Below are 19156 nucleotides of genomic sequence, written 5' to 3'. Positions count from 1 at the left end.
GTCGGTGTGGTCCACCTCAACATGTCCAGATTCAATGTACCTAACTCATGGGAGATGGTACAAACTTCGATGTACCTACCCCAGCTATCCATTGGTCAAATTTTCTAGAGAAGACATGTGTCCAATTAATACAATTACCTCATTGGTCAGCATTAAGTTTGTTGCAACAAACCCTAATTAGGGTTTTCATTGTAGAATCTTGGCCATTGATCTCAAATTGATCTTAGCCATTGAATTGTATTAAGGGCACTATATAAGCCTCGACTCTTCATTTGTAAAAGGATAATAGAGGAGAGTTAGTGAATAGAAGGTAGTTAGTGAATAGAGAATAGTTAGAAGGTGAATAGTCAGTTGATAGAATAGCAATTAGAGTAGAATAGGAGGACAAGGCAAGAAATTGTTGCCATTGATTGTAAATAAACTCCATTTTCATTAAAATAATGGTGAAGTGTGTTGTTTCTTGCAATATGCGTGGTTTCTTGTTGAATCTTCAATTCTAGATGGTAGATGATTAGATCGAATGAGGGAAATTGTTGAATGCACCTGTGTGGAATCCGTCTAGTCCAAACCACTAGCCTCTTGCTGATGGTAAGTGCGCCTTGCGTGGTCAACTGGAATAAAATGAGCTTAATCTTAAGTTGTTACACGTCCATTGTTCATGCATTATCTTGAATGGTGATCATTGTCAGATGGTGTACGATTTGAACATATCGGAAGCATCCCTTAGAAGATCGCACTGAGTTGGTGTTGAATTGTTCAGCCTGATGGTGAGACCCAGCCAATAGGACTCCACCTAGTCATTCATCCATCTTCTCGCATTCTAGGTAGTAGAGCAGACTTCTTGAACCCTGCATTTTTTACCATTTGTTTGTCTTCCAGTTAGTAAATAGGACTTGTGATTCCAGCAAATCAGACGTTCAGGTCATCAAGTGTAAGTCCCCTTGTGATTCCGGCAAAATCACATCATACCACGAAGAGCTTATCCATGAGTTGAGATCCTACATAACAGAACCTTGAAGTTTCTCCGATTGATCCTTCTGCGATATCTTCAGCATTCGGGAACTTTATTCAAGAGAGGATAAGATACCTCTGGGTATTTTATTCTGTGTTTGGTCGTGTACAAAAGACACATCAACACAACCTCAACTCAGAAGTCTGCTATAAATAACCCCTCTGATCTTGCTAGATGACTGTTATAAATCTTCTTTGAAGCATTCACAAATCTGTCAAAACTGATTATTCTGATTGCAACAAAGCTTCACTGAATATTCTCCTTAATTCTGTAAACAATACTCTCACATATGTATATTCTCCTCTGGCAAGTTGTCCCCTTATAAATCTGTCGAAGATCTTCTTACAATCACCTGATAGTCTGCATTTGTGCCTTTAATAATCTTGTATATAATGGATACCTTTTAAGACACACATACACAACATTATTCTTCTTACGTTCAAAATTCTTTCTTCATCATTACGCACACTACCTTCAGAATTATATCTTCCGCATACATATCTCTTTCTTACCCTTTCGTGAAAGAGTTATATCTCTTCATCTTACCCATACGTGAAGAGGTATGTCTTATTGATTAGGCTTATTCATAACCATCGGTTATGTTTAGTTTGACATTATATTATCATTTATTGTGATTATAAATCACCAAACTATATGATATGATTATTTGTTCAAACTCTATTATATCACCAAATTAGATTACCAAACTATATTATAGATCATCGACTATGATTATCATCAATTATATTATCCTTCAATATGATGCAATTTGTCATAATTATCAATTGTAGTCTGTATATCATATTCCTCACTGATATATTTGTTCTTCTGTACATCTACCTTTCAGAGAGTCTTCCTCTCTTGTTATTCACGATATAGTTAAGCCATTCGAATCATTTAGTAATATCGACTCTTCTTTATGTGACATGGTATTTTTCTTGTTGACTTGTCATTAGAAATCGCACTCCTTTGTGATTGCTGCATATTGTTTATAAACATCTCAATACAACCGCTGTCATTGATGTTTCAACCAGAATCACCGCCTTTCTTCATTATGGCATCGCTGCTCTTAAAACTTCCTTCTGATTACTTTATCATTGCACATTACATTGTATTGAAATCGCTGCATTTAGGAAGTCACACCATTTATCTATGATGAAGTTGCATCGAATAATCTTTTTCGTATACTTGCTGTTATACGTCTATTTAAAATAAACCCGATATGAATATCTTATTGCTGTTTATAATAACCGCATTCAGATGACCATAATCACTGTCTCTCTATGGTCGATTTGTCTTTATTCTTGAAGGAATCGGCAATGTGATAATTATCGCACTTCTGCAATCAATCTTAGTTGGCTGTCTTCAGTCACTATTTTTCCTGTGTCTAACATATATAGGTTATCTTTCACTTCTTTCATGATCTTTCTAATTTCCATACCTTCCTTCACTCTGCAGGATCTCTGAAGAAATATTTCAATCGATCATGATAGATAAATCTGGGCACTGACTAGGTTAACCAGTATTGCTTCACAGATATATTGCTATCTTTATATATCAAAATATATTTGTGGATAAGTATGGATGACTGTGGCTATCAATATGTATTACACTAATAGTGTACAGATTGCTACAACATATAAAACCTTAAAAACATTTTCCTTGACATCAATGACAATTTTTCCATCAAGGACCTCTACAACTTTGGGTCTATACGTTTCAAGATCTGTCTCTAGGAATAGAATTTCATTATCTTCCCCATACTCTGTTATCATTAGTCTTAGCCTTGGGGTGTTGTCAATCTTGATCTGGTTTGGGACACCTCTCCATGGTAGCCACATGTGGGAAAAGTCAGTTGACACATCCATTTAATCTCCTCGACCAATCTTCTACTTAGGAGCATGTCGTATCCATCAGGTATATCTACCATTGATATATCTATGAAATGCTGGACTCTTGGATCGGCAACCAATTGCATTTGAATGTTGTTAAGCTCCCTTACCATTGGGACTTCAGTCTTATCTAATTGGGACACCTTTGTGGTGGGTGTAGGGTCAAACCCAATTTTCTACAAACGGCTAATGGCATCACATTGATTGAAGCCCCTGAGTCATATAAACAATTGTGCAGGAGTTTTCCGAAAATCCTGACTAAAAGCAAGAACCGAGGTGGCTCGTCTCTTCCTTGGTAGAAGACTGCCGACTTACCCTTTTGATCATATGAACTTTCTTCTTCTTTCTTGGAACTGTTATTTCCTTTTGAAATTTCATCTTTACCAATGTTTCCCTTTACTAAGACTTTGTCCTTCTCGACCATATCTTTTTTAGGAGCAACTTCACCCCTTGGAGCGATTTCACTCGTAGTAAGGTTTTCTCTTACAACTCGCACATCTTGGGCTTTCTTTGCATCGTCTCTCTTGAGCAATGTTTTCCCTTCCAACATATCCTCTTTCTTTGGTGGACTAGATGAACCTTGGACCATGCATTCCATATTTGGTGGCTGTTGATCTTCATCTGGTTCATCTTGAACCATATTTATGTTAGCTTGAGAAGTATTGGTTGTTCCTCTCGAGATGTTGGAGGTGATTTGATTGGTGGCGTCGCTCAAGCTACTTATCAATGTCTCCCTGATCTCAGGTAGTTTCATCAATTCGAATAGTGATAAGCTTACCTTGACCTTTTTGAATTCTTCTAGCACGTACAAGCTCAACTTCTTCAACTCATCCTTAGGAGGTGGCGAAACATTCTTCTATTTATACTTCGTTGAATCTTGTGGATAACTTGGCATATTACTGGCATTTGGGTTTGGCGGAGTAGAGAAGTTGTTTGGAGGAATTGATGTGGTTAGTGGTTCTTGATTTCTATAATTCTTCTTATATACTTTTGGTCTTGGATTCCCTGATGATTGTTGCAATGTTTGCACCTCTTTTGTTCCTTCGACTAGAATGTTGTCGTTGAGTGGTGGAAAAACAATCCGAGTCTTCAACAAGTACATTTGCAGAAGCAGGTGGGAATTGAGAGCCTAGCGGTATCATTGGTCCATTAGCTGATTCTAGAGGAAATCTGCCATTTTGTTCTTGTGCTTGATCCGCATCATACACTGGAGGGAATTTGAAATCTGCTATGATCAAGGCTTGATCATATCTTGTTGTTGGAACCATCTCATAACTAGTTGTAGGAGGATTCTCTGATGCTTCTGCGTTGCACATCTCCTGTTGAAATATATCAGTAACTATCTTGAATTCTAGACATTGAAGTTCAGAATGCTGATTCATGTTGTGTAGCTTGCACCAACTTGACAATGCTGCTTCTACTAGGAATACCTTCTCAGTAGGTCAGTTCTCTTGACTTGGTGTATTATCCAATGGTGAAGGTACAGTTCCATTCTTGGGCACAGTGTTCCATGTTCTCCCTTGAAAACCTTGGTTGTTACCCCTAAAACCTTGGTTATTGTTTCCTTGGAATCCTTGGTCATTTCCTTGATAGTTTTGGTTATTCCTTTGATAATTTTGATTATTTTTTTGCATACTTTGCAAATGATTGTTCTGATTCCTCAAATATGTCACTTCGGTTGATAGCTTCTTGACTTGTTCGATCAATTCTTTCATCTCCTCTTGCTTCTCCTTGACCTTGTGGATGTTGTTTCATTTTGCACATACACCGGATGTGATGGCTGGGCTTGTGAAAGTGCCACTCTTGGATGAAGTACTAGCTGATTGGATGGCTGTGTGTTTGGATACACAGCTTGTGGAATTGGATTCATAACTGGTGTGTGATGAATCAAGGCTTGGCTAATACCATGAATCTGATTTGTCGCCACTAGTGGCCCCATGTGAATTAGTGGTTCGGTGATATTTACTCCTAGTCCCTTGCTAACTTCAATAGCCTTAGCATACGCTACATTCAAATCTGTTGGAGTAGGATGATTCTTTACAAACATAGCGGTAAGATGATCTAAGGCAGAATAATATATCTCTCTGGCATCGACAACAAGGTAAGGAGTGTGTAACCTTGTGTTGGCCTTATGAAACCGATTGTTGAAAGAAGTAATTGGTTCATGTTCTTGCCTCTTAACTTCTACAAATTGTTTGTATAACTCGGAAGGGGTAATTGGAATACCAAACTTTCCAATAAATGCGTCTTTCATTGCCTCCCATGTTTCTATGGAGCTTGTGGACAAGTGGATGAACCAGTAATATGCTTCTTCTCATAAGGAATATGGGAAGAGCTTGCAAGCTACATCCCTATATTCAATTTTCCTATTGCATAGGATGTCCTCAAAAATCTTGATGTGATCTTCAGTTGTTCGGTTGGGATCATTCACATTGAATTTAGAACAAAATTTCTTTGGATTCTTCGGCATTTCATGATAATTTGTAAACTCAAGTGGGGATGGGTTGGTAACCAACCATGTAGCACCATTAAGCCCATGAGGAGGAGGAGGAGGTGGATTATTTTGCATTGTGCCTCCAGTGGATTGAGAACTTGATGGAACAACTGGTTGAGAATTTAATTGAGAAGTTGACTGAGAACTTGACAGGATTGAGCTTGTTTGACCAGCTGATTACACAACTACTTGAATTGTTGCTTGGATAGTAGCTTGAACTTGATGCTGAAGTAGTGAAGTTTGAAATGAGCTTGTGATATCCTGCTCACTTAATATTTGCTCCCTTGAAGAGTTCCATTTCTTGCCACGTCTTGGCTTGGAGGTAAATTTCAATTCAGTTAGCTCTTTTGATTCTGGTGTAGACCTCAATACTCTTTGATGCTTCTCAGGTGAGAAAGAACCGATGCACTCCAACGTGTAGTGGTTGCCTTTTCGAGCTTATTGAGGATGTGCAAGGTGGTTGAAAAGTGCTCTTTCAACAGCTCTTTGAATTCGTTGGGCCTTCACTTCTTGTTCTAACATGGCTTGTACTCTCAAATATTCTGCTTCACTTACGTTCCAAGCGAGGTTGTTCAACCCTGAAATAATGTCTTCTTGAATGTCGTCGAACCCCAAATTTGGTTGCAATACTGGAAATATATCTGTATGCGGCAACACCATTGTGGTTCATCATATATCTTTTCCTTGAATAATGACAATCTCCTTAAGTAAAAATTCTCTTCAAGGTGCCCTCCTAGTGCCAATTTTGTTGATATGTTTTTTAGACACTTCAAACACGGAATAAAATACCAAAAGTATTCTATCCTCTCTTGATCAAAATCTTCTTGGATGCTAAATTGAATGATCAACCAAGATGACTCCAAGGTTTCTATAGTCAGGTCTTGACGTTTAGATAGCTCAATTGGTTGATGTGATTGTTGGTAATCCAAGGGGTCTTACATATATGTTTCCTTATGGGATTGACTACTTGATTTCAAGGTATGCTTTTTGAATGATACGCAATATAGCCCTCTTAATATTACTAATGAATGATTGAAAAAAAATTTTTGCAAAAGTTGAAGGGGTGAAGGATACTAAACTACTATGAATGTGAGGATGAAGGATGACGTTGATGAAACTCTACGAGTCTTTGCTTTGACATACAAGAACCAACTCCACAAAGGCTAATGCAATCTTTTAAGGAAAATAAATGATTTTCAAATTACTATTAACAAACATAGACACCATCACTTGAATGCATATCAACGATCGAATAGTAATTGAAGTTAAGTTTATATGAGAATTCAGTTGACCACACAAAGCACTTAACAATCAGCTGAGCACAAGTACTTTGAATATAAGAGTTTCATCATGAATCATACACAACATTCTATCATTCAACTAAGATACTTAAAGTAAATTCAAAATCTTGAATTGGGAAGATGAATAACCATGCAAACACTTCAAGGATAGAAATTAAAATCACCACACTTCAATGTCTTTATATTAATCCAACAACAAAATAGGAACAATTCTTCAAGTCTATCTCCTTCTTACAAAATGAAAAAACGACAGCTTATATAGAGCTCCAAAATAAAATAGAGGGCCAAGATTGCCCTAAAATGAATGGCTAGGATTGAGACAACTAAACCCTAATTAGGGTTGGTCATAACCAACCAACTAATCTCTAAAATCAGCCAATAGGAAATGAACACCTTTTGGCACAAAATTCTATGAAAAGAGAACCAATGGCATAATTCCAACTAAGATTGTAACAAATTTTCTTCTAGAAGATCATTTCCTTGGTCTCTCTCCTTGATGGCAAATGCAATGAACCTGGACATAACTGCATTGAGCTCTTCCATAGACAAGCTAGGCATGTTGTCAAGCTTGAAATCAATGACCTCCAATGTATCAATGCAAGTGGTAAAGATCTTCTACCACTCTACTTCCTGTTTTCAAAAACTTTCCATGAAGAACATGAATGAATACACACCACTCAAGAGAGCATCTGAGAAACCTGCAGCTGGGAAGAAAATAGATTTTACTTTGCTATGCAATTCATCAATACTAAAACCTTCTTCATCAAGCATATCTTGTACAAACTCTGGTTCACACAATGAATTGATCTTGAATCCCTTTGAGTATCTCTTCCATCCTAGCACAATCATCTTTTGCCTTCTCAAGAGTTTCTTTCCTTGTCATCAAGACACAATACCACCGATTGAAATCATATACTGCCTTTGCTTCCATAACTCCTCTATCTATAAGCATTTGCTTGGGAACTTCTTTCAACACTTACAAATGTGGTATGGTCTTGTCTCGGATGTTCTAAAACTCTTCCCATATCTCCATGATGTTTTGAATCCAGCATAAGAATGTAGTAACCCTATCATATGCTTGCATGAATTCTTGAGTGAATAAGCTTGCTCACTTGAAGGCATTTTCAATCCATGTTTTGGTAGTTTGTGCTATCACTCTTGTTTCTTCTGCCCCTTCAATTGCTTCTTTGGAGAGTATCTGAGATGTGATGGATGTGTCATCCTCCCGCTAGAATGGCAATCTCTGTATATAATCTATCAATCGCTTGTTCTCTTCCTTCATTTGTTTCCTCTTTTCAGTCTCTATCCTCAATGTTCTTCCATGTTAAATATTGAACCTTTAAGCTCTTCAATTGCTTGAACTTGAGTGATAGAACCCATATCAACCTCCCTTATGTCATAATCTTCTGCTGTAATTTGATCTCTTGGTTTGTCAACTTTGGGAGTAGCTGGTTGCTCTATTCGAGAACTAGAAACATCATTCACAATTCTAGAATACTTCTTAGGCTTCATCTTTTCCTTATTCCGCTTCACCCTTGCAAGCAAAGTATCCGATGTTGTCGGAGGGATCAAAATTGCTCCTGGGTGTATGCGTCTTGAGATTGTAGTATTGCAACTCTTCCTCTGATCCTTGTGCCGCTAATATGATGGAGCATGTTTCAAATGATTTCCTTATCATGATGGGGAAGGTGGTTTTTGCTTTCTTCCTTTTCCTCTCAATTGCATCATACTCCAACAATTGGCTAGATACCTCTAACAACACTATTCTATCCGTAGGATATCTAGAAAGACGATAGGCATATGAGGAGCACCCTTGTATTCTCAAGTAAGTGAATTTTGGGGATTGAGTATACCATGAACCATACTTCTTTATCAACTTCATAGCCTCTTTGGATAATCTAATATGACTTGTAACTTTCTTACAATGTGCATTGTGAAGGCATCATTCACTCTTCTGTAATGAGCAACACTACTCAGATGTAATTGTGGATACACATTATATGCCAACATTTTCCCTTCAGCTAGCCCAATTGGTGCTCTACAATTCAATCCCTTGTAGTTACCATATCTAGCTAAAATGTACACCACATATGAACTCATATAGAAGGTTTTTGTTTGTTCTACATTCCTAAATTGTTCGTGCAAATTATCGCTTACTAACCTTGCCCAATTGCCACATCCAATGCTCATATGATGAAGCTTGAGGCGATCCCATAACTTTGTTTAACATCATTACCAACTCAGCAAACCCTTCCTTGAAATCTGATTTGAGAAGTGTCTTGGGTAATCTCTTGTAATTACTTCTAGGCTCTTTGATCCAATCCTTGTTGAGGACCTCAGCACACATCTCCGGTTTTCTTTCATATAGGGTTAAAGCGTCATCTTTGCTCTTGTAGACCATAGTATCATATGTAGGAAGATTGAATACCTCAGCCATTGATATCTCTAAGAGGTAAGCTAACACCTTGCCATCCAGCACTATGATTTGCTTCCATTCAGGGTCGTAATGCCTAGCACACTTGATGATGAACTCGCTGCATTGGACTGCTGGTGGAAAGACGGCTATGTGAGAAATACCATTCCTCGTGAGCTTCCTTGCCATCTTGGAAGTGTTGTATTTGCCTTTCCCAAACACTCAATCCTGGAAGTCATCAACATCTATGTGCCCAAGGTCGGTGTCACCAATCTTTCGCCATTTGGAGGAGAGCTTGGTTTCGAAGAGCACGCCTTTGAATTCATTCTTCATTTGAGTCTGGCTCCTATTCCCTCCAGCCTTCGCTCCAGACATCTACCTACAAGCAAAAACGTTTTGTCACGAAATAGATATAGCTTTGAGTTTTAGTGATTGATTGATTGTGAAGTCAGATTTGAACTTTGATGTAAATGAAGTTGCTGGTAAATAAAAAAATGAGAATCAATCAACTTCATAACATGACTTCACTTAACAAGGGCAGCCTTATCAACCTTTTCACATACCTTGGCTAAGATAAGCAATTCAACTTGTCTTGAAAAAATGAAAGTTACAGCACTTGGAAGAGCGAATCAGACCTGGAAGTGAACAAATACTCAGATTTTTGAGTTTTAATGACAAAATATTATACCTAGGGTTTCTTGATAATAAAGTGATCTTGCCTTGAAATGAGGTCTCACAAATGAAATTTCACCAAGTGTTTGAGATCTGATCTTGATTATTGCTTGTCTTATAGTGCTGCTAGAGGTTTGATAATGTATGGAAAATTCACCTAGCTCTGCCTAGGCTGCCTTCAAAGTAGATTAAAATGTCCCCAACTTGATCTCAAGCCACCTTTATCAAAATCGCCTTCCTTGATCAATGAAATGATCAAGAGATTCGCTGGTCTCTGTTATAAAAAATCACAGTCCTTGATAAAATTCACTGCCTTGAAGGGATTTTGCTCCACTCTTGATCAGAATTTTAATCACTTGAATGATGTTCATAATGTGATAAAGTATCTCCTTTATGTGAGAGTGGATGCTAAGGGATGCATCACTTTGCATTATAGGCCGACTTGCCTTCTAACACATAAAATGTTTTAATTTTCTTCTCCTTGAGCAAGAGCTTTACATCATTCAAGATGATAGCCGACTTGGCACTATTCTGTGAATAACTCTTGTGAATGTTGGCCTCTAGTGGTTGGTTTACACAATATGTCTTAGGTGTCATTAAGTGATCCATTTGCATACCATGCTTTAATGATTGAATTGCATAAACCTGGCGGTTTCCACCCCTTTGCTTGCACTATTACATGCTAGGCGGCGATTTCTTATTCATTTGCACAAACTTGATTTTGGACATCGGTATTTTAACTCTTATTTGTATGATGAATTCGGTCTTCTCTTCATTTGCATAAGTATTTCAGCATTATAAGATTCAATTGCATTGACAAATCGGCTTTCGTGGTCTCATTTGCATTGGCAGATTTGATTGATCAATTTTTGATTGCTTCATTGATCCCAGGTGAATCACCCTTTTGGCTTCATTTGCTTAACTTGTGTGTTTGATCAACTTTTGATTTCTTTATTTCACCAAGACAAGGCAGCATTAACTTGGTCATTTGCTCAACACAAATTTTGGCTTTCTCCCCTTCATTTGCACAAGTTTGCTAGCTAGGCGGCATTTCATCCTTCAATTGCCCAATCAATTCGGCCCTTTACCTTTGTTTTGTACAAAACCCTCTTGCTTATGAAGCCTTTTCACCTTTGTTTGATGACTTTATCTTGAGCGGTGCTTGATAGCTCATTTGCATTAACAAATTGACCTTTATGTGTTCATTTGCACAAGCAAGTGTGCTTGATCAAATTTTGATCACCTCATTGATCCTAGGCAAATTGGCCTTTAGGGCTTCGTTTGCATAATCAAACTTGATGAAAGCATGTCCTATCCTTGTTTGAACACAAACTTCTCCTTACTAGATCGGCCCTTTTGCTTTCATTTGCAAAAAAAATAAAAAAGTCGGTTTAGAACCCTTGGTTTGCATAATCAAACTTGGGGCTCCATTTGCACAACTTCATGTTTGCATCTCAAGAAGGTCTGTTAAGATAGTCAATTTGTTGCATTCTACCTCAAGGCTTCTAACCTAGGCGCAATTTCACCTTCCCTTCGTTTAGTTACCTCATAGTGAGCAAACCCTTTGTCAAGAATACACTTTGAGCAAACTCATGCCTTAGTCAATTTTTTTTTCTCAAAACCTTAATGTACCCAATGTTATCATACTTCATCGTTTGTTTATCACTGAAAGCAACTTTGGTGACCACTTTCTCAATTTAACGTATGCCACTCTAAAACCCTAATTTCAACAACTTTAACTCTAAGACCTTCCTTGCTTGCAAATGAGATCTTGATCACTTCCTAAGGCAAAACGTCTTACCTAGAGCTTAACTCAGACTGCTAGCCACCTTAATCAACTGACGTATGCTGCTAGAAAGCGGAAAAAAGGGGGGTCCCCATCTGTAATGGGGCGATGTGTGAAATGGTCACAACAGATAGAAGAAATACAGGCACCTACTAGCTCTTCCAGCATGCATGAAGTTGCAATGTTCACCAAGGAAGTTACAAGAAACCAGCCACAGGAAGATTATCTTGACACTGCGCAAGCACAAGATATTCTCAATATTAGTGCCTCCCTTAGGCCTGTTCAGCAAAAGAGTCAAAGGCAAGAACTGCCTCCTAATCTAGAACAACAAGATCAGGATTGTTTCATGAAACAAATCTTGGAGACCTAGGAACTTTTGAGGAGGTTTCACAGGAACAAGTGCAACTGGAAGTTCAGGATCAGCAAGTAGCTGTTCCAGATTGGTTGAAGGAAAGAATGAGCTGGAAGCCATCGTGGCTAGATTTGTCGCATTCACCATCAATGAACGAGATAATGGTCATCCAATTTTGGACGAGAATCTATTAATTGCATGAAGGCATGATGGGTCATTTATTGCTGGTGGACGTTTTGACCAAGTGGTGGCTTATTTATTGCATGACGGCTGCCGTGTTTAAGGAGTTAGTGGATCATTTATTGCATGATGGGCGATTTGAAATGTAATGAGCATTTAATGCATTATGGACACCCTTTTTAGAACAAAGAGCATTTAATAAGTAGTGGGCAGGATTCCTCATTGATGGTTATCCCCACTACTTGGCATCATATTTTGGGAACCTTTGGTCGAACCCTAATTAGGGTTTTTGCATGGCGAATCTTAGCCATTGATTTGAAATGTAATCTAGGTCGTCCATTTCCTTTTGGAGGCCTATAAAAGGGGCTCACTCCTTCATTTGTAATGGAGGGAGAGTTGTATGAGATTGTTGCTATAAGTTTCTGAGATAAGAATAGTGATACATTGGCTTTTGGTGTTCACTTAAGTTATTTTAAAACTTGCATGGTTTCATGTTCCTCACTTAGATTAGATTTTCTTCAAGTACTTAGATGAAAGAAGTAGATTGCATTGCTTTATGGTGAGATCATTCGCTCATACCCTTCGCCGATAGATGATTTCTATCTGCAGTGCAAGGTTGGACTGAGCTTTTACATGTGCGTTCTTAACTTAGATTGTTAGATGAGCATTGTTCTTTGTTGGTGTTCGTTGATGATTTAAAATCTTACAAGCACATCCTTTGAAGATTGCACCCCCCTTTTGTAGTTGTTTGAAAGTGGCGAAGCAAAGTGTGGTCGATCTCGCCTAAGCTTTGTTGTCTGTTGAATTCCTAGAATAGATTATAGCCTTTCTAAACCCTTTCCTATTTTACTTTCCGCATTTTCTTATTCATCGAAAAGTCCCAAAAAAGAGCTATCCATTGCCAAATCATTTGCAAAAACTTCCTTGAAGTTTCAGAATTTGTTTAAGTCTTCTTCGCTGTACGCAAGTCCGCTTGGATTACCAGCAACATCAAACCAAACAAGTCTATATCCATTATAAAGTTGCTAGTACGAAGTTGGAACCTTGGAATCAATGTATGATCTTCCTACAATCTTAGCATACATGAGACTTTGATCAAGAGAGGATAAAGTGACCGTTGGTAATTTTATTCCTGTGTTGGTGTGGTCATAAAACACCCATCAAAAATACTGTAGATATGCTGCAACTTACAGTACTGCAGAAGACAAGTAATATTGACAATAGAAATTGGGCACACACAAATATTCTTAGAATTTCTTTGTATATGTTGTGGGTTGCTTTTGCAAGATTACAAGTAATAGAATAAAACAAGATATATTTAGTTTTCTTTATAAGTTTTATGTCTAGCTTTATTGTATTTAAAGTTTACCATTTTCCTTTTATATTTGTAGGCCTTCAGGGGCCAATTTTGACTATTGCAAAATCTTCCAATTCCTAATTCTTTTGGTAGTGAAACAAATATATCTCTCCAAATCACTCTCATAAATATATCTGCCAATTGATTCTTCAATCTCCAAAATTGTAGCTGCATTGTTTCTTGCTGAATCAAATCCTCGAATGTCTATATGCTTCGGTCATGTGTGGAAAACTGCTATCTTTGTTATTTTAATGGTACTTCAATATGCCGCTAATCATATTGTGTGTATTGGGTTATGAGTAGTCACCTAATTTATTATTATAATCATATATAGGTAGTTAGGTCATCATAGGGGTTATAGTTAAGTATCTAAGTCAGCCTAGGTGGCTGCCAAGGCGTACTTAGGTATATATAGGAGCTAGTGGCTAGTTATTATCATCATACTGAATAATGTGTTCTTATTTAAGACTATTGGAGGTATCCACCTTGAAGTGGATTAGGAGTTCCTTCAAAGGCACATATTATTATCAAGTATTTGCTGCATATTTCCTATTTATTCTTATATTGTGCAAATTGTTTGATTATAAGCGATATCAAAGTTTAATCTTGGCACTACAAGGTTATTTTGCAAGTGGGAAGCACATAGCTCTCTAATTCTGGTGATTTCTACTTTTTTTAAAAGGGTTATTGAAGACCATATTGAAGCTTTTATAGCATAAATTTGAAATAAATTGGAGCAGAATTCAAGTAATTATAGTAGAATTAGTGTTTCCACAACGCTGAAAATAAATGGCTTTTTTTTTTATTTTTATCTCTAGAGGGTTTATCAAGAAGATATTTTTCATACTAAGTCTTGATTTGAGGTCATTTGGAGAAGAATTCAAAGAGTTATTGAGAAATTAGGGTTTCCACCAAATTTGTTCCCAAGGCTGCAAGTCAGTGAATTTCATGGATATTTTTTTTGTAAGTAAGATATAGGCATTGGGAATTTACAAAAAAAATTCAAATTAGTTTGATTTGTTTTGTGTGATTTATTGCAAAATTATTTTTCTCCACCATGGCAAGGTTGCAACAAGGGGTATAAAGAATTCTGTTAGACTTTGAAAATCTCCAACCATGAATGATATAGAAAGTGAGGAGATTAGTTCCATACGTAATGAACCTTAAAGAGAAAAAATTAAGGGAAGAAACAAACAAGATGAAGGAGGATATGCATTGCTTGGCAACCATAATAGGAGATATATCTAGCATCAATAACACATTGGCTAATATTAGCACTTATATCTAGAACCAATCAGGAACACAAGTGGGTATTTTCAAGCAGCCAAGGTGAATCATCTAGGTCAGCTAATCTAAATTGAAATGCTGACACTCATATGGGATCTAGGAATTTAATACCAAAGGTAATTATGCTCAAATTGTATGGCAGTCATCCACTAACTTGGATAAATCAAATAGAGATTTTTTTTTGATGTGCACCAAACCCATGTAGGCAAAATCTAATAATAATTTCCTTATGTCTAGAATGAGAACAATTCATTATGTATTGATGGCTATGTGCACAATAGAAGAGAAAGGCTTCATAGTGACATGGTTAGTTTTTATAGAGTTACACTCACAATATGGCATTAGCGTGGCAAACAACTACTTCAACCAATACCTAAATTACATCAAATAGGACCAATCGCGGATTTTATATTTCAATTCTAGAACCTCTCCTTGAGAGTAGATACCATTCCAGAAGAGAACTTGATTGAATTATTTTTGGGTGGTCTAAGGATCACATTCAACTTGAGGTACAAATGTTTAGCACTAATTCTATTTCTGAGTCTTTTGTCTTATCGTGCAAGGTAGAAGAGACATTTTCAATTCCTAGAAAGAAAGGGTTTATGGAATAAGAGAGAAATGTTTTTTAACACGATCTTTCCCTCAACTCACTAATTTGACTAACCAACAAATTTAAAAGAAAAAGGCAAAAGGGTTATGTTTCAACTATGACAGAAATACTATAAAGGACATAAATGTGCAGAAAATAAATTACTCTACATTGAATGTACCTATGAGTTGGAAATGGATGAAAAAGAGTGTGTGGTAGTGGTGGAAGACTGATGTCCAACCAACTTTCTTCTGCAAGTTGTTTCCTAAAATAGTAGAAGGTAATAGTATTAATTGACTAAGGGAGTATGCATAACTTCATGAATGATAAATTGGCAAAACAATCAAGTGGTTTTGTCTTCTTGACCTTAGAATGCTAAGTTATGATTGCAAATGGTGGTACAATTGATTGTTTGAGGAAATGCCATAGTATTAAGCTCACCTTGGGAGACTAGATGATATACTGTTCTATGTTTTCCATGCCCATGGATGGAGCAAACATTGTTTTGGGAGTCTAATGGATGTCTGCTTTGGGCACAATAGAGATGAATTTTTAGGAGCTAATCATGCATTTTCACTCAGAGGGTAGAAAATTTGAACTACGAGGATTGCATGTAAATATTCTATAGATGGTAATCTCACATCAAATATAAGAGATGCCTAAATAAGATGTGGATAGAGGTGTGGATCAATTATTGTCATTGGAAGTGCAACTAAAGACACCTACATTACCTAGTTTACAAGCAGTTCCAGTTTAGGGGGATATGCCAAAATGATGGCAAACCAATAGTGACAGAAGTCAAGCTCTTCAATTACCAGAAAAACTACCACCATCCATTACTTTTCCCCCATAGGCACACGGTAAAGTGAGATTAGATAATGACCATATCAGCACCAGCAAAAGCTATATAAGTCATTCTTGAAACATTAGTCTAAGTGGGAATCCAATTTATATGGGCTTATAAGGGTTCACAGAGGATTAACAGTGTAGCATACAAGTTGGAGCTACCTAAGTCAACAAGGTGACACCTTGTCTTCCATAGCTTTGCAAAGGCTAATGGACACAAAGTTTCATCCCAAACAATCTTATTAGAGGTAGATGAAGAAGGAAGGGTTTCAAACCTGGGACCTCAAACAATCACATAATACTTCATCAAATGGAAGAATTGGTTAATCAAAGATGCCACGTGGGAAGATGAAGATTTTATGCAAAAGCATTTACAATTGATTAGTGGTGAGGACAACACTTTTGTAGAGGAGGGGGGCATGATACGCCCCTAATTCTATAGTGTGCATTGGGTTATGAGTAGTCAGCTTGTGGCTATCTTAATTCCTAAATAAATTATATAATCATATATAGGTAGTTATGTCATCCTACTTTCTTCAGTAGCAAAGTATTCAGTTTTTGAAATTCATTTGTTTAAATGCAAGGAGAAAGAGAATCGCATGCTATACAAGCAACGGATGAAACCTTACTGTAAATTCTTGGGCAGGCGGTCTGCTACTCACCTGTGGTCTGGCCAGTGTTTGAACACTACCAAACACTCCTGTCTTTCAATGATTTGTCAATCGGTCTACACCCCAGGGGCATAGCAGAGTTTTCTGTTATTTCTACATTTATAGTTGTAATCTAATAATATATTACACTGTTTCACCACAAAAGCTGGCTAGATCGTATTGATGGTCTGAAATAAATAACAAGATACCTCTACTTTTCACCGACGACCTCAGTTTTCAAACTTTTGAATCGTAAATGTTTGGATAGGCTATTGGAAAATCTTTCTTCTGCTGTAGATCCCAACTTTAGCAAATCAACTGTATAGTCTGTACTATTTAATGGTATAATTGTAAGCTGTCTAATTTCAGATTTTTATTACACATGTTCCTCATTTGAAATGTGATCTCTGAAATCCACACAAAAGAATTAAATGGTTATTGATAAAACATTATACATATTTTTGCAATAAAAAAAAAATGTATGCTAAGTTTTAGATATAATATCACCATTGTGTTTTCTTGTTTACCAGATAACCATGTGTTTTGATCATTCATATTGAGCAGGAATAAATTTAAGATGTGTTTTGTTTGTTGCCTGTATCCAAAGGAATTCCATGATAGTGATCATTTTTACTTGAGCTTCATCTGGTCCTGTAGATTGGTAGAGTTTGTGCTTTGGTATGTAATCTTTTAATTCACATATTACAACAGGAGAATGCTTGCACCATGAAAATAGACCTGACTAATTGTAATTTCAATGCAGCCTCAGTGGGTATGGATAATGAAGCAGAGAAGTTCAAGTCATTTTTCAGAGTTTCAAAGAAAACATTTGATTATATCTGCTCTCTAGTTAAGGAAGACTTCCTATCAAGGCCATCATCAAGTTTGGTAAATGTTGAAGGTAAGGCACTATCAGTTGAGAATCAGGTGGCTATTGCTCTAAAACGATTGGCTTCAGGTGAATCTCAGCTTAGTGTAGGAGAGGCATTTGGTGTGGGGCAATCAATAGTTTCTCAGGTGACATGGAAATTTGTTGAAGTTATGGAGGAACATGGTCTACAGCACTTAAAGTGGCCTGATGCAAGTGAAATGGAGAAGATCAAGGGCAACTTTGAAAGGATCCAAGGTATGCCTAACTGCTGTGGAGTCATTGACGTGACCCACATTGTCATGTCCTTGGCATCAAGTGAAGCTTCAGCTGTCTGGCATGACCATGAAAGCAATTACAGCATGCTTTTGCAGGCCGTTGTGGATCCTGATATGAAATTTCGTGATATTCTGACTGGTTGGCCTGGAAGTTTGAATGATTACCGTCTGCTGAAAAATTCTTGCTTTTTCAGACTTTGTGAGAGTGGGAAGAGGCTAAATGGCAGAGTGAAAGACTTGGCACAAGAACTACAAATTCGAGAATACGTCATTGGTGATACAGGTTACCCTCTATTGCCATGGCTTATCACTCCTTATCAAGGAAGAGAAAATTCCCCTTCTAAAATGAGGTTTAATGCAAGGCACCATGCCACAAGAATGGTTGCAGAACGTGCATTGGCACGGTTCAAAGCAACATGGAGAATTATTGATGGTGTGATGTGGCGGCCAGACAAGCATAAATTGCCTCGGATAATCCTTGTTTGTTGCTTGTTACATAACATCATCATTGATCTAGAAGATGAATTGCAACAAGATGTTGCATTATCCCAACATCATGATGCAGGTTACAAACAGCAGCTCTGTCAATGTGTTGATTCAAATGCTGAAACACTAAGAGACAAATTGACTACTTATTTATCAGAGAACTTACATTCCTGAACTCCAGAATTTGCAGTTTTTCCATTTGATTCCTTCTTTTGTTAATATTCTTTACACCATTAATATCTACTTTATGAAGCATAGGAAGGAAGTCCACTTCAGTCTAGGGAAATCTACACATTTCAAGTGAATCTGGAAGATATTTGAAATTCACTTATAAATCACAATCCTCTTGGATCTGTTACAGGGACATATCCTTGTGACGGGATTCTATTCCATATTAACATTCTCCAACAATCACTATTACTATTAAGGATACAGACATAAATAAAGTGAAGTTCACTGTGTCTAGTATGTGGATCAATTAATATGCCCTTAAATAGGAAGTAGGATCAATGGTTTATCTTGAATGCTTGTTAACATTGTTCAAAAGAGATTATGAGGCCCTGTTGGGGATTTACATACGATAGTGTACATTCTCCTCTCCTTGGTGGAGAGAGCGTCCATTTTGGGGATGCATCCAGTGCATGTCTAGCAATCTTCCATCTTTTCTTTCCATAAAGTCCATTTAGTCAGATT

General features: G+C 37.2%; 1 protein-coding gene across 1 annotated transcript in view; it reads left to right on the top strand.

The window, feature by feature from the left end:
* Nucleotides 1–18928, top strand: part of LOC131048837 (protein ANTAGONIST OF LIKE HETEROCHROMATIN PROTEIN 1) — an 87569-nt gene extending 68641 nt beyond the window's left edge. Inside the window, exon 2 of the mRNA XM_057982912.2 lies at nt 17595–18928. Within this exon, the coding sequence (XP_057838895.1) occupies nt 17595–18637 (1043 nt within the window). The 3' untranslated portion in view covers nt 18638–18928. The remainder of the gene's footprint in view (nt 1–17594) is intronic.
* The last annotated feature ends 228 nt before the right edge of the window (nt 18929–19156 follow it).

The sequence above is a fragment of the Cryptomeria japonica genome, chromosome 1 (genome assembly GCF_030272615.1).
Source record: "Cryptomeria japonica chromosome 1, Sugi_1.0, whole genome shotgun sequence".
Lineage (NCBI taxonomy): Eukaryota > Viridiplantae > Streptophyta > Pinopsida > Cupressales > Cupressaceae > Cryptomeria > Cryptomeria japonica.
Note: the sequence above shows the minus strand (reverse complement) of the source record. Positions and strands in the feature narration are given on the sequence as shown.